This window comes from Chrysochloris asiatica, unplaced genomic scaffold (genome assembly GCF_000296735.1).
Source record: "Chrysochloris asiatica unplaced genomic scaffold, ChrAsi1.0 scaffold00090, whole genome shotgun sequence".
Taxonomy (NCBI): domain Eukaryota; kingdom Metazoa; phylum Chordata; class Mammalia; order Afrosoricida; family Chrysochloridae; genus Chrysochloris; species Chrysochloris asiatica.
In genome coordinates, this window is record NW_006408608.1 from 11,299,520 (window position 1) to 11,322,327 (window position 22,808).

General features: G+C 58.1%; 1 protein-coding gene across 1 annotated transcript in view; it reads left to right on the plus strand.

The window, feature by feature from the left end:
- Positions 1-22,798, plus strand: part of CASZ1 (castor zinc finger 1) — a 166,556-nt gene extending 143,758 nt beyond the window's left edge. Inside the window, exons 6-21 of the mRNA XM_006866394.1 lie at positions 2,440-3,271; positions 4,209-4,277; positions 5,743-5,833; positions 7,052-7,216; positions 8,035-8,207; positions 8,347-9,203; positions 11,494-11,629; positions 11,900-11,963; positions 13,192-13,346; positions 13,437-13,559; positions 14,355-14,693; positions 16,105-16,303; positions 17,004-17,175; positions 18,906-19,057; positions 19,162-19,303; positions 21,627-22,798. Coding sequence (XP_006866456.1) covers positions 2,440-3,271; positions 4,209-4,277; positions 5,743-5,833; positions 7,052-7,216; positions 8,035-8,207; positions 8,347-9,203; positions 11,494-11,629; positions 11,900-11,963; positions 13,192-13,346; positions 13,437-13,559; positions 14,355-14,693; positions 16,105-16,303; positions 17,004-17,175; positions 18,906-19,057; positions 19,162-19,303; positions 21,627-22,798 — 4,841 coding nt within the window. The remainder of the gene's footprint in view (positions 1-2,439; positions 3,272-4,208; positions 4,278-5,742; positions 5,834-7,051; positions 7,217-8,034; positions 8,208-8,346; positions 9,204-11,493; positions 11,630-11,899; positions 11,964-13,191; positions 13,347-13,436; positions 13,560-14,354; positions 14,694-16,104; positions 16,304-17,003; positions 17,176-18,905; positions 19,058-19,161; positions 19,304-21,626) is intronic.
- Positions 22,799-22,808: the final 10 nt, after the last annotated feature.

A 22,808-nucleotide genomic window follows, 5' to 3' on the forward strand; every position in this document is an offset into this window, starting at 1 on the left:
CAGCGTATCAGGTTACACCCACCTGCCCAACAGTGTGGGCCTCTGGCTGACCTCCTGCTTCTCACGGTCTGGCTGAACCCGGCTCACTGTCCTCAGGTCTCAGCACCCCTGAGCGCCTTCTGCTCCTGCAGAGGGAGGGCTTGGGGTTTCTGCTGGGGGGGGGTCCCCACTAAGACTGGAAGCCCAGAACACGGGGCCTTTTTCTATCTCCCAACCTCCCTCCCAGGCTCCTGCCTGGTGCCCTGAGCCTTCCCTGCTTGCTCCCTGGTCCCCTTCCCCCTGCAGTGAGGGGCGCATCTCCTCCCTGTGCGGGGAGCCTTGCGAAGCCACATAATTATGCATATAAGATATAAACAGAGCTGTTTAATTATCCTTCGCCACATCAGTGACAGAGTAATTAACAAACATTGCAAGATCAATGAGGAAAAGTGTGACCTTCAGTTTCCTCTGATAGGAAAAGCCCTTGCCGTTCCCAGACACAAGGTGACTATGCTGGGCCTGAGGAGAGGGGAGGGACAGGCAGGAACCAGGACTGCTGTCTCTTAGCACTCCGCCACACCCCACACCCAAGGGAGGGGAGAGCTGGGAGGGCAGAAGGCAGGGCCTGACCCTCAGGCCTTGTGGCCCTGGCTTCACCCTCTGGCTGAAAGCTGATTAGGATTGAAGCTGGACAGGACAGTCCGCTCTGAGTGCTGGAGAACGCTGCCGGGGCTCTGGCTGTCCACTCTAGGCTGAGCCCACAACCCACCTTCCCAGGGCCCTGGGGCTCAGGAATGCAGGCCTGCAGGCTGCCAGGGACCCCAGCCCAGCCCCCTCCTACAGTAAGCTGCTTGTCCTTCAAAGCCTTCTGTTTCTCTGCCATATATAGTGAGGGCTCAGCTGCCTCCAGCTATTTTTAGCCCCTTTCCCTGGTCCCTGAGCCACTGAAGGCGGCTGCCAAAGCCCACTCCTCCCAAGCCAGGCCCCAGCCCTGTGAGCTAGGGGTCAAGACCACCATGGCTCACCACCAGCCCTAGCTCAAGGGAACCAGCTGCGGCAGCTCCTAAAGTCACTGCCCACCAGGTGCCAGGTGGCTGACCTCCACATCCTCCCCCCACCCAATAGGGTCCTAGTTCCCACAGCAGCTGCCCTCCCCTCAGGTGCTCCAGAGCCCCACCTTCCATCTGCCTCTGGGTTTCCTGCCCAAGTGCAGGCCTGCCTCTCAGGGTACCTCTAGGTGAGGTCTGGAATCTCAGCCCTGCCACGTCAGGGTGGGGACGTGGGCCTCCCACCCATTTCCTTTCCACACTCTCAGGACCCCCGGCTGCTCTGCCTGTATCCAGTGAAGAGAGCACACGTCATTCTCCTGTGTGCACCCAGCCCTGGCCCAGGGTGGAGCACCGAATAGGTGTCTTGTTGTTGTTAAGTGCCGTCGAGTTGATTCCGACTCATAGCAACCCTGTATAGTTTGAACCACCGACCTTGTGGCTCAAACAACCTTGCAGTCCAGCGCATTAACCCAGAGCGTCACAGAGTATTCATGAAGGAATGAGTCATGTGCAGCACTGAACGAGATGCCCCTGTAGAGACAGACATCCCAGAGAGAATGGGGTGCCTTTGTCTACCACTCTCCAGGATGTTGATTTCGGAGCTGGGTGTGGGCTCAACATTGTGTGGGTGTGTGTATGTGTGTCAGTGTCACTGGGGCCAGAGGGCTGTTCCCCAGGGTGTCCGAGCACCCATGAGTTGGGGAGAAGGAGTGGTGGACCACATTGGGCCCTGAGTCCTGCTCAGGAGAAACTGGAGGAGGGTAGGAGGCATAAAGGATCATCCATCTCTCTAGAGCGGAGGTGGGGACAACCTAAGTGAGTCTGAGCTCCTTAGGGAACCCCCAGCTCTTAGGGGAGCAAATCTTGGGGGATCCCCTTCTCCTAGAGACGGGCCCATGTGTTGGTTTGTGGAAGTCAGCGAGGGTCCTCCAGGCAAGCACAACAGACCTGTCCCCCATCCCAGAGCATCTCCCCAGCAGCCCTCAGGGCTCCCTCTAAGGCAGCTGGCCCACGTCCCCACCTGTCCTTTTGCCCCTGTTCTCACCCCCACCCTGAAGGCAGGTTGGGTGCTGGCCTGACTTCCAGTAAAATGACTTCTCTTTCATATTAGGCCAAGGCGAGAGAGCGGAGACATTTATGAAACTTTGTTTAATGTACTGAAAAGCCATCGGCCAGAACATTTAGGAAATTGATTTTCCTGGCATTGATGAACTCGTTTTATTTTACCCCAGTATTAATTACTTTTTTTTAAAACAAATTAATTTAAGAGTCGTAAAACCTAACAAGTGCGCCAAATGTTCATAGATCATGTCCCACTCGCCCCTCCCCGTGCAGGTCCCCTCCCCCTAGGGTAGGGGCTCAAGGTGGAGGAGGGGGTCTGAGGTGACCACCCCTCTCCACCCCGCTGTAGGAGAGGCCTCCTCGCTGAGGGACTACGCAGCCTCCACCATGACCGAGTTCCTGGGCATGTTTGGCTACGATGACCAGAACACTAGGGATGAACTGGCCAGGAAGATCAGCTTCGAGAAGCTGCATGCGGGCTCCACCCCTGAGGGAGCCACAGCCTCTGGGCTGCCCCCCTCTGAGGACGCCCTCAGTAAGAGGGCGCGCTTCTCCAAGTATGAGGAGTACATCCGCAAGCTCAAGGCCGGCGAGCAGCTATCCTGGCCGGCCCATGGCTCCAAGGCCGAGGAGCGGACCGGCAAGGAAGTGGTGGGCCCCCTGCCTGGCCTACGGCTGCCCAGCAGCACAACCCACCTGGAGACCAAGGCCACCATCCTGCCCCTGCCCTCCCACAGCAGTGTCCAGATGCAGGGCCTCGTGGCCCGTGCTTCCAAGTATGACTTCTTCATTCAGAAACTGAAGACAGGCGAGAGCCTGCGGCCCCAGAATGGAAGCACTTACAAGAAGCCATCCAAGTATGACTTGGAGAACGTCAAGTACCTGCACCTCTTTAAGCCCGGGGAAGGGAGCCCCGACATGGGTGGGGCCATCGCCTTCAAGACGGGCAAGGTGGGGCGTCCCTCCAAGTACGACGTCCGGGGCGTCCAGAAGCTCCCAGCCAAGGTCCCGCCTGCCCCCAGCCTGGCCCCTGCACCTCTGGTCAGTGCCCCCAGTGCCCCCAGCGCCCCAGGACCTGCGCCTGAGCCTCCCGCCTCTCTGCCCTTCAACACTCCTGAGTACCTGAAGTCAACCTTCTCCAAAACAGACTCTATCACCACGGGGACTGTCTCCACTGTCAAGTAAGGTGCCCCCCGACCCCGCTACCACCCTCGCCCTGGGACGGGAGTAGGAGGGAGACCATGCCCTAGGCACCCAGGTGCATGTACACACCAATCTCCGTGCACATGTGTACACACGCATCACATATATACACACATACATACACCGCCTGCACCACACATACACTTGATCACTGTGCTCCTACACCCTAGGTATTTACACTCCTGGGCACACAGCCCCTCACACTTGCTCCCACACTTGTCACGGACTGCTCTGGTCCCATTTGGCCATGATAAGCATCCATGCCTGCTGCAACAGCAAGAGTCCCACCCTGGGGTGGGGGCCCTGGGATCCCTGCCGGTGAATAGGGCTCCTGGGTTCAGAACCAGGAAGGAGAGGTAGGCAGCTGGGTGGGGTGGGATCTCTGCTTATGCCCTAACCCAGGAGTAAAGCAAGCGATGGTGTGGGGCTGAGTGAGACCCTTTCCAGAGGCCCTCCCCTGAGTTCCTTCAGCACAGGAGCCCCCTCAGGCCCTGGGTAGAGGACTGTAAAGGGGGTGAGCAGATCTGGGGTCCACCAGGTGCCTGTGGCATGAGGGCGGATGGGGCAGCTTTCCCTCCTCACTCTCTGCCCCCTCCAGGGCTCCCTCCTCAGCCAGGAGCCTCCAGCTTCCCTGTGTGTTAGGGGCAGATGCAGGCCCCAAGGCTCATCTTCCAGTCGAGTTCTGCCCCTCCAGCTTGAGCCATCCCTACCCTGTCAGAGTTGGGCTAGTTGGAGCTGTGCCAGGCGTTTGCCCAGGGACTTTGTCAATGCAAACCTGAATGCCTCGGAACATGACAGAGAGAAAGCGAGCAGGGCCCAGGCCCCAGGGCAGGGAGCTGGCCTGGCCAGGTGCTGCTGGGGCATGAGGCCACCCCCTGTCTGCTAATCGGCTGTGCCCTGTGTGTCTCTCACCAGGAACGGATTGCCCACAGATAAACCAGCTGTCACCGAAGATGTAAACATTTACCAGAAATATATTGCCAGGTAGGCCCCGGGGGGGAGGAGCCTGCTGTGGAGAGAAGGTGGTAGGGGGAGTCAGGAATGCCGGGGACTGCCGGACCAGCCGTCTGTCTGACCCTAGCACCAAGGTGCCTGCCTCCTCCCCCCGCACTCTTGCCCCTAAACTCCCCCACGGGGCTTCCCTCTGCACCATGTTAGTGCTCCCCACCTGGGGTGGCCCATGCCAGGGGACTCTTACGCAGCTGGTACCTCAGGCAGCGTGAGTGCAGGGCCCTCCTTCCCCTACAGTTGGCAGGGCTCCTGCCCTCCCGTGGCATCTGGGTGGGTGTAGGTCACCATGTCAGCAATGGCAAGGACTGTGAGCAGCAGTTAGCCAAGGAGCCCCTCCCTTGTGTTGCCCTCAGAGGCCAATTTCAACCCGCCCTTTACAGCCTCAGCATAGCAGGATTGGCATGAGGAGGCTTTGACGCCACAGATGCCCCTAGATCAGGGCTACTCATGGCTGGGCAGTGCCCTGGCATCTGTCTGACCCTGTCACGCCGGTTGGTGCTCTAAGCCTTTGCTGTTCCTCTGTGTCTTTCCCTCCCTTGTCTCTCTGGTTTTCAGCCTTGCTCCGTTTATCTTCTCTTTACTATTACCATCATTATTAGTGCCTCGACAGATGGCCCTTTTGGCAGCTTCAACTCAAATATTTGTTTGCAAGTAGCTCACCCCCTTATAATTGGGGTTTCTCTCGCTTTCTCCTGCAACCTGATGGCAATGTTGAATGGGGAGCAAGAGGCAGAACATGCACTCCCTCACGGTTGTCATGGTGCGAGCTCCCCCGGGTGTCTCCCTGGGGCCGGCTGCCCTCTGGGCTGTGAGAACCACATCCTGGCAAGATCGGGGCCTCAGAGAAAAGGGGTTTCCTGGGAGGTGGGCAGTGGCCAGGCCGGTTAGTGTTCCTGGCTGTGGAGTTGGCTGGGAAAGCGAGCTCCCTGCTGTGGGCAGCCAAACAGATGCTGGGCTTTAAAAATTCATAACTCTGGACTGTTTCAAGTGTCAGGAAAAGCCCAGGACAGAGAGAGAGAGCCCTTTAACACCTCTCAGCAACAAAGCCACGAATGAGGCTGGGGCACTTAGGGTTCCAGGACTAGGGTCTGGGGCGGGGGACTGAGGCAGGCATCAACCTGTAGAAAAAGGGGTTGAACCTCCTCGGGGGCGCCTTCTTCCCCATCTCCATCCCAGGTCCTATCATCTGCCTCTAGTCTGACTTTGGCCTGACCCCAGCTCCTTCTTCCCCACCTGGAGTGTAAGGACCCTCTGCCTCACTCATACCCACTGTTGAGAGAGCAGATGGCCCGCTCACCTGCAGCTCCATGGACCCAGGGTTCTCTTCTCAGGCCTGGAGAGCCTGCCCCATCATCTACCCTCTAGGCATCACCCTAGCCAGCCACCTTGGTCCCTCAGCATGCCCAGACAGAGGCCTGATGCCCGCTTCCTTCTGTAGGTTCTCGGGCAGTCAGCACTGCGGCCACATACACTGCGCCTACCAGTATCGCGAGCACTACCACTGCCTTGATCCCGAGTGCAACTACCAGGTACGGGTCCTTAGTGGGGCCATGGGGCTCCGGGCTTCACAGACCACTGCAGGCCCCCGTATCAGGCGGAGAGCCCACTGGCTTTCCTCATTCCTGCCCATAAGTTTGCATCCCACTGGCTGTCATTCAAACTCCTGTTCTTGGAGAGTCTACCATGAACCCCAAACCCACTGTCGCTGAGTCCATACCTGACTCATAGCAACCCCGGGGGACAGGATAGAACTGCCCCATAGGGTTTCCGAGGCTTGCGATCTTTATGGAAGTGGACTGCCTCATCTTTCTCCACAGAAGCAGCAGGTTGGGTCGAACTGCTGACCGTGTCGTTAGAAGTTGAGTGCTTTAACCACTATGCCAAAAGGACTCATTGAACATAAGCATTTGTTGTTGTTGCTAAGTGCCGTTGAGTCAGCTGCAACTCATAGTGACCCTGTGTCAGGTTTCCAAGAAGCAGCTGGTGAGTTTGAACCACCAGCCTTACAGTTTAAACTGACTTTGGGATACAGTGCTTATCCTACAGTACCACACCAGAACTCAGTATAGCACCCCAAAAGTTGGGCTTCTAGCCTGTCAAGTTCATGTTCTTCTGGCTGGCCCAAGACCTAGGATAGCCGAGGGAAGGTGTGTGTGCCGGCCTCCAGGAATATGAACTTGGAAATCGGATCCTGGTGGGAAACTCATGGGACAGTGGGCAGGTACTGGCTTCCCTGGCTGATGGGTTCAAACTTCTTAGCCCCTTTGTACCACCGAGGCTCCTACCATGACCTAGGGCAATGCTAAGTCCGGGTACCTATCTCATTTTATCTTTGCAGTGGCCTTTGAAGTTGGTGTTGCTGCCCCATCTTATATATGATAAAAGTGAGGTTCAGATAGCTTGTTGTTTAAGTGGATGAGATGGGAGCCCGTTCGGTCTGCCTAGGGGCCGATCCCTCTGTCTCACCAAAGAGCCCAGTGGCCACAGCCCTAAGGTGGCACTGGGAGGTGCAAGCCTGCTTCAGAAACCCCACTCCTGGACATGCTATCGGGAGCTTGGGAAGGTCTGTGGGCCTGGAACCTTTGAACTGTACCTGCCAAAGTCCAGTGTGCCAGGCACCGACTTTGGAGCAGTGTGGGCTGCCGTGGCCTGGGACGGGATTATTTATAGGAAGGCTGAGAGGCCTGGGGCTAGGGCCCTCGAACCGTCTGCAGCCCAGCCCCTGCTAACCGCCGTCTCTCTGGCAGCGGTTCACCAGTAAGCAGGACGTGATCCGGCACTACAACATGCACAAGAAGAGGGATAACTCTCTGCAGCATGGCTTCATGCGCTTCAGCCCCCTGGACGACTGCAGCGTCTACTACCACGGCTGTCACCTCAACGGGAAGAGCACACATTACCACTGCATGCAGGTGGGCCCGGGAGAAAGCCCGGAGGCTCCGGCCTGCCTGCTCTGGTGGGCCCGGGGAGGCGGGGGGGGTGGTGGGGTGGGGGGGGGTGAAATTCCATGAGCTGTTTATACAGATGGTCGTTTTTCAGGCTTTAACACCAAGAGGAGCATCGCACATGATTCCTGAGGAGGTTTTTGTTTAATTCTTTGTTTTAATGCCGGGCAGAGTCTGGCCTTTTTCAAGGTGTCAGGCCCAAGGAGAGCAACTGGGGGTTGCAAATAGCAGCTGCGGCCCCCCCTACCCTCATCTCCCGGTATTTGTCAGAGGTTGTTATGGCCTCTTTGAAATAACCTGGACCACAAGGAGAGGGGGGCTCCCCTGTGGGCTCTGAGATGGTGCAGACGCTGGCACGGCCCAGCCTTCGGGAGTGTTCAGATTCCACTGTTTTTTACTCAATATGGCAACATTGCCTGCCCTGGCCCAGATGGGGTGGGGTGGGGAGGGCCTGGTGCCCAGGAACCGTCCACTGAGCTGCTAAGTGAGTTCCTGGACTAAAGGTGGCCTCCAGGGTCCCACAGATGGGGACTCCACAGCCAGCTTCTACGGCCTGGGCCTCTGTACCTGTCTCAGGTATCCAGGCAATCTGAAAACACCTGACCATCAAGGAGGGCCACAGGGCCCTTGGAGGCTTTCTACTTAGCTTCCAGTCCCGACATGAATCCCACCCCACTTGGAGCATTAACAATGCTGAAGGTCCCCGCAGGGCAACTGGTGGTGTGAGGCCTGGGACCCAGGTGTGCCTGGGTTCGGTCACTCTGACAGCCACCTGGCCTTTATAGGTGGGCTGTAACAAGGTGTACACAAGCACGTCAGACGTGATGACCCACGAGAACTTTCATAAGAAGAACACCCAGCTCATCAACGATGGCTTCCAGCGCTTCCGGGCCACTGAAGACTGCGGCACGGCCGACTGCCAGTTCTATGGGCAGAAGACCACACACTTCCACTGCAGGTGAGCAGGGCCCTACAGGGAGAGTCCCTGGGCTGGGGCAGGTGGCTGGAAGGCACAGCCCTGAGTTGGTGTCCAGCCTGGGTCTTCCTCCTCTTGGCCCTGGGGGGCCCTGACACTGGATTCCTAATGTCCCACCTAGGCGCCCCGGCTGCACGTTCACCTTCAAGAACAAGTGTGACATTGAGAAGCACAAGAGCTACCACATCAAGGATGACGCCTACGCCAAGGACGGCTTCAAGAAGTTCTACAAGTACGAGGAGTGCAAGTACGAGGGCTGCGTGTACAGCAAGGCCACCAATCACTTCCACTGCATCCGCGCCGGCTGCGGCTTCACCTTCACCTCCACCAGCCAGATGACCTCGCACAAGCGCAAACATGAGCGCCGGCACATCCGCGCCTCGGGGGTGCTGGGGCTGCCGCCCTCGCTGCTGGGTGCCAAGGACACGGAGCAGGAGGAGTCCAGCAATGACGATCTCATCGACTTCTCTGCCTTGAGCAGCAAGAACTCTAGCCTGAGCGCCTCCCCCACCAGCCAGCAGTCCTCCGCCTCCCTGGCCGCTGCTGCCACCGCTACTGCCACCACCACAGAGGCACTGCCCAGTGGGGCCACCAAGAATCCCAGCAGCAAGATATCCGGGCTGCTGTCCCAGGGCCTGCCTGGCTCCATCCCCCTGGCCCTGGCCCTCTCCAACTCGGGCCTCCCCACAACTGCACCCTTCTTCCCGCTTCTTCCTGGTCGTGGGAGCTCCTCCCTGCCTGTGGGTGCATCTGGCCTTATGGGGGCCATGTCATCTGGGGCAGTAGCCTCGGCCACCCCTGACACACCCACGCTGGCCAGCTCGGGAGCTGGTGACACGGCCCCGGCGACCCCTGCCGCTGTCCCAACGCCCCCCACCTCCATCCTGGAGAGGATCTCTGCCAGCAAGGGTCTCATCTCGCCCATGATGGCCAGACTGGCCGCAGCTGCCCTCAAGCCCTCTGCCACCTTTGACCCAGGTGAGCAGGCTGGGCCTGGCCTAAGAAGACAGCACCCTATAGACCGTGGTAGCTTGCTGGCCTCAGGTTGCAGAGCAGAGCCAAGGGGGGTGTTGGGAAGAGGTACCACGCCTCTGTGCCTATTCTCCACCATCCTGTTTATTTCCTATTTGGATCCCTTGTTCTACCCACCCAAGGAGCTGCTGTTTCCTCATCGTGTAAAATGGGGACAATAATCCCTGCCTCTTGGGGTGCTCATGCATCCCAGGTAACTTCGAAGTCTCTCTCTCTCCTGTCTTCTCACCCACACCCCAAATCTGGTCCCCAATGGGGAGCAGTCCTAGCAGGCCTCCTGGGCACCAGGCAGATGGCCTGGAGGAGGACATGAGGTCAGCTCAGAGGCAAGGATGGCTGCGCTTTCAGGGGATTCCATCCTGTGGGAGTCTAGACCCACCCACCCACCCCCCATTCCCACCCCCGACCCCAAGTCCAGACTGCCCTGCCCATACTAGTCCTCCATCCACACCAGAGCTGTCAGAACTTCCCGTCATCCTAGAGACATTCCACCCTGCTCTGCCCAGTGCAGCAGCCACACAGCTCGGGTGGCTCTTAAGCGCGTAAAGTTGGCTCCTATGACAGTGGGGCTGAATGTTAGCTGTAATTTGTTTCGTCTAAATGACCACACCCAGCCAGTGGCTACTGAACTGGTGCAGAGCCAGAACTGTGGGCTCCCGTTCTGTCCTGCCGCTGCTTCCTTCTCAGGTGGTTCTCTCTCTCTCTCTCTCTCACTCACTTGCCGTCTCTCTCATCTCTGTCTTTCTGACCTACGTCTTTAATCCCTTAAGTATTCTCTTTAAATTTTTTTTTCTACTTTTTCCCTCTGAATTCTTCTGCCTTTGCTGGGACTCCCCACCCTGGTAGTCAGCGTGAGCCTGGGAGGACAGCTTTGCGCACTTGGGTGTGGCACTTTCTAATCATTCACTTTGAGAGCGCAATGCCTGCCGAGAGACGACAGGGAAGAAGACAGGCACCCGGTGAGGTGTGGTGAGGAGAGTTTTGGTTGCCAGGCATATAGCTAGGATGTGGCCGAGGATTTGAACCTCGGCAGTCTGGCTGCTGAGCCCATGCACTCTACTCCCGAGCAAGACTCTCCAAAACCAGCCAAGATGGAGGGCCCCTGCGGCCTGGCCCTGGACTCCCAGAGGGCTGCCAAGACTTGGCAGGGGTAGTCTTGGGGACCTTGGGCAAGCAACTCTGGGGTGCTACTGAAACATGACTCCCAAGTTCTGGAAACTCTATCTCAAGGGCAGCTTGAAGTAGCCTGCTGTCTACTCCAAGTGCTGCCCTGACCACACCCGCATCCCTTTGGGCAAGGGCAGGGTCCACTGCTCCCCTCACTCAGTGGCTAGGCTATCCAGTACTTTCTTCTCACTAGAAAATTCTCCTTCTCCCCAAAGAAAGGTCAAGCAAAGAGAGAGAGGCCGTTTCTTTTACTTTTTAATAAAATGCCACTTGCTCTCTATGAAACAGCTCTCTGTCAGCTTTAGCGCCTTGGGGCAAATTAATATTTCAGTCACTTGGGGATTGTAGAGAAAGACTTGGTGGACATGTTCCTGTCAGCAGTGGCTTTGACCCCTGTGTGGGTTTGCCTCTGCAGTCTCTTCCCACCTGGCTCCAGCCACGCCCCCCCCCCCCCCCCTTCAGCTCACACCCTGCATGGGTACCGCCAGGGTGGCCTCAAAGCCCAGTCTGGTCTGGACAGCTTGACGGGCGAGGTCACATAGTTTGAACCACTCTGATTGGCTGTCAGCTTCGATAGCCCTGACACAGCAGATGCTCCTCCTGGGCATGCTCAGTGGAAGGCAGGGCCGTCGCCCCGGCAACAGTGGGATGGGGACCTGCGGAGGGGGCGCATCTTCCAGACTAGACCTGCCACTTTCCCTCAGCATTAACAGAGTCTTTAATAAAAGCCTAAGCGGCAGCCCCACAAATTGACTGTGACAGTTGGTGGAGAAAATGAAGGGCCCCCACCCCCCCCTCAGCCCCCTCCCCAGCCTCCCGCCCTTCTCCTCCAGGAGGCCCTGAGCCAGGACAACTTTGACATAATTTTGCAATAATTATCACTTGAAGAATTGCCACACAGGGGTAAGCGTCACAAGCGATCACGTCAATGGGGGAGAAGCGCTGAACAGCAGCCAGACCTCCCCTGGGGCCCTGGCCTGCCCAACTTGCCCCCTCCTGGGGGCCTTGATTTGTGCCCACATGGGACCCTTACCCTCTGACGCTGTCTTCCCTGCCCTCCCCACTGTAGGAAACGGGCAGCAGGCCACTCCTGCCAGGTTCCCCCCAACCCAGGTGAAGCAGGAGCCCGGTGACAGTGCTGGTACCCCAGGCCTCCATGAGGCCTCTCAAGACCGCAGTGTAGACCTGACTGTAAAGGAGTCCAGGTGAGGCAGTGGGGTTCACAGGTGGGGCCCCAACTCAGCTCCCCCACAGGTCAGCCAGCTCCAAGAACTAGGCCTAGGAGCCAAAAAGGGGACTCTGGGGGCAGCCGCTACCTGCAGTGCCAGACCCCCAGAGGAGCTGGGAGGGACCATCTTTCTTGCTCAGGCAGGTGCAGTAAGGGGGAACCGGAGTCCTGGGGACTGGGTGGGAAGGTAAGTCTGGGCTCAGTTCCACAGAGTCTGAGCTAAAGCCCCTTGGTTTGTGTGTTCTAGTAATGAATCAAATGGCCACGCAGTCCCGGCAAATTCATCTCTTTTATCCTCGCTTATGAATAAGGTAAGAGCCATCTATCACACGCCTCCCATTCCCCTACCCAGAGAAATTAAAGCTAGGCTGGGGGGTGGGGGGGATGTGTTTGTTTTTTAATGTTTTGCCTCTAATAAGATGAGTTTGTACCATTTAAATTTTGAGGCCATTTTTCATCGAATATAATTTCAGAGCCACTGCTTACAAATTAATTTAATGAACTGGCTGAAGAAATATATTCTAGCCTCTGACACCTTTCCCCCCCTTACCCCCCTCCCACCCCGCTTCAGATGGAGGGCTCAAAAGCTTTTGCAGGGTCCTCCAACTTCTTCCGTTCTTCGTTATTAATGTTATTTATTTATTTTTTATATATTTTGTTTGTTTGTTTCCGGGAGGGAGGGGGAGAGGAGAGTCTAAAATGGGAGCAAAGCATCAATCCCCACTTTTCGGGTTGAGTAATGGTCTCGGACGTTTTCCGGAGAGGTCGCGCCGGAATATTTATTTTAAATAATGCAGGGTCTTTGTAAATTATACATCATCTCAAATATATTTTTCCCCTTCACATGATGAATTTGACTACAGCAAGATTAATTTGGTTACTGTACACAAGTGACTATGTCGAGCAGCGAGCCGGGGCCTCGACGGCCCCAATGGGGTGGGGGTCCTGGCTGGGCCCATGCGGGGGAGGTGCCTTCAGCTACCCTCTCCCAAAGCTCAAGCCCCACCTCCCCGACTCTCTTGCCCTCTCCTGCTTGCACTCTCTCACCTTTTCCCTTCCTTGGCCACTGCCCCCCTGCACCCCCTCCCTCCTGCCTGTCAGAACCTGGCACCCTGTGTAGGTGGCGCTCTCACAATGACTCCCCTCCCCCTCCCCTCAGTAGCAGCATCTCCCCCTTCCCCCAGCTCCTCCTTTGTGTGACTTCTGTGTTCTCAAGGAATTCGTAGGGGTTCCCCCCAGCCCCCCTCTCCCTGCACTTCTTTTGAAAACCTAGCAGGAAAATAACCAGGGAGCCTGGAAGTCTGGGGAAAGATGGGCTGCCAGAGCTCCCTAAATCTCCAGGCTTCGACTTGAGTGATGGAGCCCAGCAGCACGGGATGGGGCCTGCAGGGCCTAGCCATTCAGAGACCCAGCCACGTGGGCTCAGCCACCTTCTCTGTTCTCTTCTCTGCTCAGCACGGTGGGGCTGGGGGCTCGAGGAGCAGCTGACCCTGCATCCCAAGGTGCCCCAACCCCAGCATGGTTCTTGCCCTCCCACAGATGTCTCAGGGCAACCCCAGCCTGGGCAACCTGCTGAACACCAAGATGGAGGTGGAGGGCGGCCCTACCACAGAGGCCTCACCCTTCCTGGGCAGGGCTGTGAAGGCCCTGGTCCACGAGCAGCTGGCAGAGCCCTGGAAGGTGTACCTACGCAGGTGAGGGCACAGCTGGCAGGAGGGAAGGATGGAAGGCCAGGCTCCAGTTGTGCCCCTGGGGCCCTCTCTAAGCAGCTGCTCCCCTGGCAGGTTTGGCACCAAAGACTTCTGTGATGCCCAGTGTGACTTCCTCCACAAGGCCCACTTCCACTGTGTGGTGGAAGAGTGTGGCGCCCTGTTCAGCACCCTGGACGGGGCCATCAAACACGCCAAGTGAGTTGTAGGGTCCTGGGGTGGGGTTGGCTGGTGTGTAGGGAGGGCTGGGTGTTGCAGAACTTCCAGCTGGCCCCACAGGACCCCTTGTGTAACGCTCACGAGACAACAGAGAGGTTGCCCCTCCTTCCACTTGCTCAGCCCCTGCACAGGCCTCACCTGAAGCCCAGGACCCAGCTGCCATACCCTCGATCCTGGATGACACTATTAGCCACACCATGACTCCCCCTATAGAGCCAGCCTCGAAGGCTCAGAGCCTGGCTTGGGGTGGGGAGGGCACAGACTCCCAGGGCAGTGACTTAGGTGAATGCCTGGCAAGATACCATATTACCTTTTTAGACTCCCTTTGACCTAGAAATCATTAAATCAATTGGTGTTACCCACCAAGTTAAAAAGCCACAAGCCCAGCAATCGCCCTGTAAGTGAACCATAATCTATAAGTTTTGAAAACACCCTCCCTGCGGCCCAAGTCCCAGCTGGGCTCTGCTCCCACTGAGGCCTCTGGTTGCTGGGTTCAGAGAGTCCCATGCCCACTCACTCTGGGAGCAGGTTCGGGATGGCAGGGACTTCCTGAGGCAGGGCCTGCTCCCGCCACCCTGCAAGGAGGAGCTGGGGCCAGGAAGGTCACTGGTAGGAAGATGTATTTGGGCCATTAGAAGCCTGAGTCCTTGCCCAAGGACACAGCTGCTGCTCTCCAGCCGTTCCCTCTGGTGGTCTCTGGGATCTAGTGCTGGGAGCGTGGAGGGGTGCCCTCTCAGCTTTCCCACCTGAGACCCCCTTCTCTGCCTCTCGCAGCTTCCACTTCCGGACAGAGGGAGGCACAGTGAAAGGAAACTCGGAGCCTGCCTTCCCGGCCTCCACCGCTGACACCAAGCCCTGCCTGGCCCCCTCATCCCCGCCGGCACCTCCCGTGAGCATGGCCACAGCTTCCTCTCTGGAGGGCCCGGCCCCTAGTCCTGCCTCGGTGCCCTCCACCCCCACCCTGCTCGCCTGGAAGCAGCTGGCTTCCACCATCCCCCAGATGCCTCATCTCCCAGCATCAGTGCCTCACCTGCCCGCTTCACCCTTGGCAACGACTTCTCTAGAAAACGCCAAGCCCCAGGTCAAACCCGGATTCCTCCAGTTCCAGGAGAAGTGAGTCCCTCGATGAGCCGGGAGTCCTATGTTCCCCGCATGTCTTGGGCATAGGTGCTAGCACGGGCAGCCTGCAGAGGAGCACTGGCTGGCTGTCCCCAGCCTTTGGGACGTGGTCATCAGTGCCCTGCTAGCCAAAGATGCTGCTGCTCAGAGCAAGCCAGGGACAAGGGTGGGGGTAGCGGCCACTGTGCCAGGTAGGTGGGTGATCTGGTGAGGGTCAGCCAGAGTGGCGGTCCTCAGAGGACGAGGCTTCGTTATCCAGCAGTGAGTCTTGAGTCTCCCTCTGGGCTTCCTTGCTGCCCCACAGTGGTTCGAACTCATGGCTGAGACCTCAGGGCACAAGAGGTGGGGAGCAGAGAGGCTAGGCACACCCCTGGCTCAGAGCTTTTTGCGCTCAGGGGTGGAAGGGACCTTCCTCGCTGGTTGGTGGTGGCTCCTTGCGGCGAGAACGGTGACTTTGTAATGTGTGCACCGCAGCTTATTGTCCTCAATAAAAGTAATAAATTGGATGTGAACACATACCACCTGAGTGGTAGCTGTCCTCCCTCTCTGAGCACCTGGAGCTGGGCCCCCAGCATGGAAGGGGACTCCATCTCTGCCCCGCGTCCCTTCCCCTTTCACCTCCCGAAAGCACAGCCCTCCTAGTGACCTGGACTTGGTTGGAGCTCCCACCCTACGTCCACTGTGGGGGGGATACCCAACAGGAGGGGGAGCCCAGCCCTTTCTACCTCTCTCACCTCTAAGGCAGGACTCCAGGGTTCTCAGGAGGCAAGATGTAGGGGCTTGACCCAGCATTCCCCACACACACACCAGCCCATGTGCTTAGCCGGGTCTTGAGGTTCTTTGAGTGGGTGGGCCCTGTAGGACCCTGAGCTGACCCCGGAAGGCCCCAGCAGCTGTGTGCCTCATTGGGCCCTGACACAGACACGTCCCCACCTGTCAGGTCCAGTGGGAACAAAGCTTCCTGGTCGAGTTGCCCACCCATCTGCAGCTTGTCTGTCACATCCAGGGCAGTGCCCGGGCTGTGCCAGCCAGGCCCTTGCTGGCAACCCGCCAATGACTGGCAGCACCATCCCTCATTTCTATATCCAAGAAGCCACTGCTGCCATCCTTATCTGTAATCCTGAGGTGTGGTTGTGGGAACTGCGTGTCCCAGCATGCACTGCTCTAGGCACCCTGGATATTGCAATCCTCGTGCACCATGCAGGGCCTCTAACTGGTGCAGGAATGCACGCTGGGATCTGTAGTCTTCTCTGGTTGAACTGTCCTACTTGGCCGCCCTAGGGCTGTCCCTCCCAATGACACCACTCAAGACTGGGGAGGAGACCCCAATGAGCTCTTATCAGGACCCTGGACAGGTAGTGCTCTGGGGATGCCAATGACTGTCTGGGCTGTGATTTCTTTCCAGCGACCCCTGCCTCGCAACGGACTGCAAGTATGCCAACAAATTCCACTTCCACTGTCTCTTTGGGAACTGCAAGTACGTCTGTAAGACCTCCGGCAAGGCTGAGTCCCACTGCCTGGACCATATCAACCCTAACAACAACCTGGTGAATGTGCGAGACCAGTTTGCTTACTACTCCCTTCAGTGTCTCTGCCCCAACCAGGTCAGTGCAGTGGGCAGGGCCTGGGACTGGTGGGGCACGGGAGGCGCAGGCCTGGGAGGCATGGCATCTCGTCTGGCAGAGCTCCTTGTTACACGCTCTTTTTTAATTGATCTCCACCAGACTCTGGAAAGGACACTGTCTGCCCCTTGGCCCCTGGAAAGGCATTCAGATTGGTGCTAAATCTGTCATTTCATTCTCAATCTCAGTGGGGACTAAGTGCTAGGCTGCCAGGGTGCACTTGGTATCCTCATTCTTGCCCATCCTACAACTAACTCTACCCTCTTCCCCTAGAGACCTAGAATTATAAGAAGCCCATAGACAGTGAGATCACACTGCCCCCACCCCAAACAGGAAGGGCAGATTGGCTTCACCTTAAAGGTCTTGGACTGGCAGGGTATACTGGCTGAATGCCTTGGGAGTTGTCTGAGTCTAGGCCTGTGCATGCAGAGAAGCGTGCAAGGATAGATTGATGATGTCTGCCATGGATGTGGGATTGGGAGGAGTGAAGTGCATGCCAAATAGGATGTTTTGGTCAAATGACCAAAAGAACATAACTTTTTCTTAACATGGGAAAGGTCTTTGCACAGTATAATTTTCCAATTCTGAGTATGGAAGAACACACATGCTGCGGGGGACAGGCAGAGCTGGTGGTGTTCAAGCACCGCCTGTCTGGTCCTGACCCAGTGCCCCCTCCCTGCAGCACTGCGAATTCCGGATGCGCGGGCACTACCACTGTCTCCGTACTGGCTGCTACTTCGTGACCAACATCACCACCAAACTGCCCTGGCACATAAAGAAGCATGAGAAAGCTGAGCGGCGAGCAGCCAATGGGTTCAAGTACTTCACCAAGCGCGAGGAGTGTGGCAGGCTAGGTGAATGGCAGGGTCTGGGGGCGGGCTGGGCCTGTAGTCTCCTCTCCTGATACCTGTCTCCTGCCCCTGCACATCATGGGCCATATTTTGCCAAAGATGCCACAGAGCTTTGTTGAAATGTGTCCAACAGTTGAAACCCAAAGGCCCGAGACCAAGTAGTGAGGGTGACCCAGTGTCCAGGGGCTGATAGAGGGTTTTGTGCCTTTTTGCAGTTAAGTTGCAGAGGGCTCCAGAAATTCAGCACCCTGGGGTCTTTTCCCATGGCTCAAATTACAAGCTGTTTATCTAAAATGGACCATGGTTTGCCGTCTGGTCGCACCATCATTCAGCAGATATTTCTTGAGGAACCAAGTCCCCAGTGCCAGGCTCTGTGTTGTCACAGGGGTGGCAGTGTGGTGATGGTGGTGGTTAAGACTGTTTGAGGGTCTGTTGTATGAAGGCACAGATCGGGACTGGGGAGCTGGTGGGGAATAATCTAGACCCAGGCGGAGGTAGCTGTAGGTCTGGGAAGACAGATCCACAAATGGCCCGGAGCTCAGCCGCGGATACCTGGGTGCTTCTGGGAAACGTCCCCAACCAACCCCTGAGCAGGGCCTCCCCATTGCACCCACCCTGGGTTTACTGCAAGTCCAGGGCCCCCAGGCAGATAGCATGGGACCACATGTCCATGGACCTGTGGCATCCCCTAGGAATAGACCGGAAACTGAAGGCAGGTGGGAGCCAGGCAGGCATCGGCAGGCTGGGCAGACACCTGGGCCACAGGCCTGTTGTGGTACTTGGTGGCTATGGCAGCAGGGTCTTGGGGGAGTGGGGGGGGGGCGGTTGCTGCCTCTGCAATAGGCAACTTCATAAAGTAAAGGGTAACATACTCAAAAGTCAACGGCCAGAAAAGAAAGGAAACAAACTTTCAAGTATTGATTCAAAAAGAATTCATGGCAGGGCCCCCAGGGTTGGTAACCATGGCAACAGGTATCAACACCTGCAGCCTCTACTACCCCTGGGTTCAGTTTACAGATGCCCCGGTATTCAACAGCCACCGTTATTTACTCAACTTGGGGTGTTTTCTCTGGTAGCTGGGGCCAAACAAAGCTGGGGGGGGGGGGGTGATACAGGACACCTGACCAGCCCTGGTACCATGGCAACGGGCAAGTCTTCACTTGCCCTCTGCTGACACTGTTCCAATCCCGCCTGCCCTATTTGTTGTCCTTGCTGGGGCAAAGCAGAGGGGTGGAGGGTGGGCTGAAGAGGATAACATCCTAGGCTCCCCAGAGGAGCTATGGGGACAGGTGCTTTGTCATGATGTGGAAGAATCTATTAGGTCCCTTGTCATGGGGCCTGTGGGCTTTACAGAGTTTAAGGCTGGGGACAAGGACCAGCTGGCTGGGCCAGAGGGAGGGTCCAAGGTCCAGACAGCCAGGAGGGGTGAGAGTTCAAGCAAGTGAACACCAAACTACGTGTCATCGAGTCAACCCCGGCTCATGGGGACCCTATGTTTCTGAGTAGGACTATATTCCGTGGGATTTTCAGTGGCTGCTGTTATAGTAGATCTTCAAGGCACCTCTGATTAGCAGTCGAGCATATTAACCACTGAAAGCACCATGGGGGAAGTGTCCTTTTTCCAAATATCCTCTGTCTTGTTCTCCTGGTCCAGAATGGGGCCTGACACCCAGGGGTGCCCCATGAGCACGTGCCAGCAGGGTGGCTCATGGCTGGTGGGGTTGTATCCACAGGCTGCAAGTACAACCAGGTGAATAGCCACTTCCACTGCATTCGTGAAGGCTGCCAGTTCTCCTTCCTTCTCAAGCACCAAATGACCTCGCATGCCCGGAAGCACATGCGGAGGATGCTGGGGAAGAACTTCGACCGTGTGCCCCCCTCACAGGTGAGAGCCGGGCCAGGCCCACTCTAGCTTCCAGGTGGTGGGCCATGTCACCCAAAGCAACAGCCTCCAGCCCAGTTTCCTCAGGCACCCCCACTTCCTTTCAGGGTACCCCTAGCCTGATGGACCCCGAGACAGATGAGTACATGGATTATACAGGCTGCAGTCCGGGAGCTGTGTCTTCCGAGTCATCCACCCTGGACCGGAGCTGCTCCAGCACCCCCGTGGGCAATGAGAGCACCGCTGCAGGTAGGCGGGCATCCGGCCGGGGGCAGTGGGAGGGCACTGGGGCTCGAGAGCCGCTGTCTTAGGATAGAAATCTGGTCCAGCAGCTTGAAAAGGGAAGGCCCGTGTGTGGCAGGGTCAGCGGGTCAGTGGGACACAGGTCCCAGAGGCCACCTCCCCTGTTCTGCCCACCTCCCTTCTACTCACAGTAGCCCTTCAGGCTGACCATTGCCCCCAGCACAGTCCCACTGCAGTGGGCTCTGCGGCAGGCTCCCATGGTGACCTCGCCCCTGGCACTGCCTCTGTCTGCTCTCCCCCTGCCCCCCATGTCTTCTCTCTGTCCCTCACTCTGCTGCTCATCCGTCCACACATTTCATGTCATCTTGCTTCTGCCATCCGGGTTCTCATTTTGGTTCTTTTTGTTTGTTCTTTGTTTTTGTTTTCTTTTTTTTTTTCTGCTTTTCTCCACCCTCTCCAGGCTGCCCGGCTCCTCCTCCTCCTCCTCTTCCTCCTCCGGCCGCTGCTGGTGATGAGGCTGCCCCTGTGGCTCCACCGCCCCCACTGCCGCCATCCTTGCCGCAGGCCCTGCTGCGGCCGCCCCTCCCCCCCCTGCCATATCTCCTCCCTCCTCCCTGTCTCTCATACTCTCTGCTCAGTGCCACTCTAGGAGCCAGCCGGGGCCTGGCCCCGCCCATCAGCAGCCCACCCGTCACTGCCACTCCACCGCCACTAAAAAGTGACGTCCCCCTAGTTCAGGATGCTGCAGGTAACTGGACACATGTGCTCACTGATATATGTCATCCCGTGTCAGTCCGGGGTACAGGACCCTGACCCTTTCTCAGAGCTGGGTTACCCCTGTGGTCAGCCAGACCCCTCACAGCCAAGCATCCCCAAGACCAGAGAGACTGGCCTCCATCCCAAGGCACCTGCTCAGCTCTAGACAGGCCAGAATGTCGCCACTAGGGACATGCCCCAGATCAGCAACCAGCTAGAGATGCAAAAGTGTCTGTGTCTGTCCCATGCCCGATTCCTGCTGGACGCCAGGAGGGGCTGTCCTCCCTGCGCTAGGGACGGAGGGGGGTGTTCAACTGGGACCTGTACTGGTTTGCTAGGGCCTGAGACCCAACCAGAGTCCAGAGGAGGGGAACCCCTGAGGCCCCATTCTGTCCTCACAATTCTTTTGTGCTATAGCACCATGCCAGACCTGGGGTGGGAGGCAGGGGGAGAAACAGAGAGCAGGGCACAGGACCTGTCCTTCCTTATAGACCCCAGGTCCTTAAGGCTCTGCCCCAGACACAGCCAGGCAGGTCAAAGTAGCCACTCCAGACTTCAGGCATAAGATCCACCCCTACTACCCCCATTTCCCCCCACCCCTCCACCCCCGGTCCCATTCCTGCCAGGAGTCACCACCCCATTGTAGTCCTTTGGTGACTAGGCTACCAGTGGTCAGGCTGGTGGTCGGCTCAGGGAGGGCCAAGCAGGTCAACTTTCTAACTTTCTAAGCAAAGTCTGGGCGAGCCCACTAACCTCTTAGATAGGGCCAGGCCTGAGGGTTCCATTTGGTGTTTCTGGAGGGTGGGCAGGGAGCCAGCAGGGGGATGGCCTTGGGTACCCCTCAGAAAGGGTTGGGACAAAACCAGCTGTCAAACATCCTTGGCAATGTGGTATCTCAAGTTGTGCCACGCAGCTGGGGCCAAGAAGGGGGGTGCTGGTCCCCAGCAGGGCAGGCAGGCAGGCTCCTGGCTCCGGAGGACTGGCCCCTCAGTAGAGTGACCCTCTCCTGGCCCACCTGGGGTAGAAAACGTCAAGACCTGAAAGGACCTTCTGAAACCACAGGGCAGGGAGTTACAGCCCCAGGGCACTTGGCATCATTGCTGCAAGTAGGCTGGTCCCCATGCACAGACAGGCGGGCAGCCGGGAAAACGGTTAGCCAGCCGGAGAAGGAGCCGGCCTGTCCCTCATTAGAGACAGGCACATGATGGCGTCCTGGCCCCCGTCCAACCTGGGTAATTATGGTCCCCAGACCTAGATCCCCTCTTCAGCTTCAATTAGCGCGGGACGTGTCTTCACTTCCCACCCAAACCCGTCAGGAAGCAGCCACCACATCCCCCAGCTGGCTGCATGGCCACCCCAGGTGGATGCCTGTTGGTCATCCTGCAGACAGCCATGACGCAAGGGGAAGCCTGAAGGCTCCCTGGCTCAGGGGGGATGAGTGGGAGAGAAGCCGAGGGGTCCCGCACAAAATGCTGCCTTCTGGCTGTGCTCAGATTGGACAAATGGCTTCGACCTAGGGAATGGTGCCCAAGGGGGCATCCCTTCAACACTGACTGCATCTCCTTTCCTCCAGGAAACACCATCTCCATGCCCACGGCCTCAGGAGCCAAAAAGCGCTTCTGGATCATTGAGGACATGTCGCCTTTCGGCAAGCGGCGCAAAACGGCCTCCTCCCGGAAGATGCTGGACGAGGGCATGATGCTGGAGGGCTTCCGGCGCTTCGACCTCTATGAGGACTGCAAGGACGCGGCCTGCCAATTCTCACTGAAGGTCACCCACTACCACTGCACGCGGGAGAACTGCGGCTACAAGTTCTGCGGGCGCACACACATGTACAAGCACGCGCAGCACCACGACCGCGTGGACAACCTGGTGTTGGACGACTTCAAGCGCTTCAAGGCCTCGCTCAGCTGCCACTTCGCTGACTGCCCCTTCTCGGGCACCAGCACGCACTTCCACTGCCTGCGCTGCCGCTTCCGCTGCACCGACAGCACCAAGGTCACTGCGCACCGGAAGCACCACGGCAAGCAGGACGTGATCAGCGCAGCGGGCTTCTGTCAGTTCAGCTCCAGCGCCGACTGCGCCGTGCCCGACTGCAAGTACAAGCTCAAGTGCTCGCACTTCCACTGCACCTACCCGGGCTGCCGCCACACGGTTGTGGGCATGTCGCAGATGGACTCGCACAAGCGCAAGCACGAGAAGCAGGAGCGCGGCGAGCCTGGCGCAGAGGGCCCTGCGCCCGCCGCTGTCAGCCTGGACGGCTCGCTCACGCTGGGCGCCGAGCCCGGCGGCTCCCTGCTCTTTCTGCAGACGGCCGCCGCCGGCCTGGGCCTGGGCCTGGGCCTGAGCGACGCGGGCGACCCCGGCCATCCCGGGCAACCCGCTACGCTCCCCGGTGCCCTCGAGGGCCCCGCTGCGCCCACTGCCACCTCCGCCGCCGCCGCACCCGCCACTGGGGAGTCCTCGCAGGAGGACGAGGAGGAGGAGCTGGAGCTGAATGAGGACGACGACGAGGACGACGACGACGAAGAGGACGACGAAGACGACGATGATGATGATGACGACGAAGACGATGAGGACGACGAGGACCTGCGCACCGACTCGGAGGAGTCGCTGCCCGAAGCAGCGGCAGCCGAGGTGGCAGGGGCGCGGACCCCCGTGGCAGGGGCGCGGACCCCCGACCTGGCGGCACTGGGTCCCGCTGCCCCCGGTCCCGCACCCGCCGCCGCCGCCGCCTCTCCGTAGGCCCGCGCAG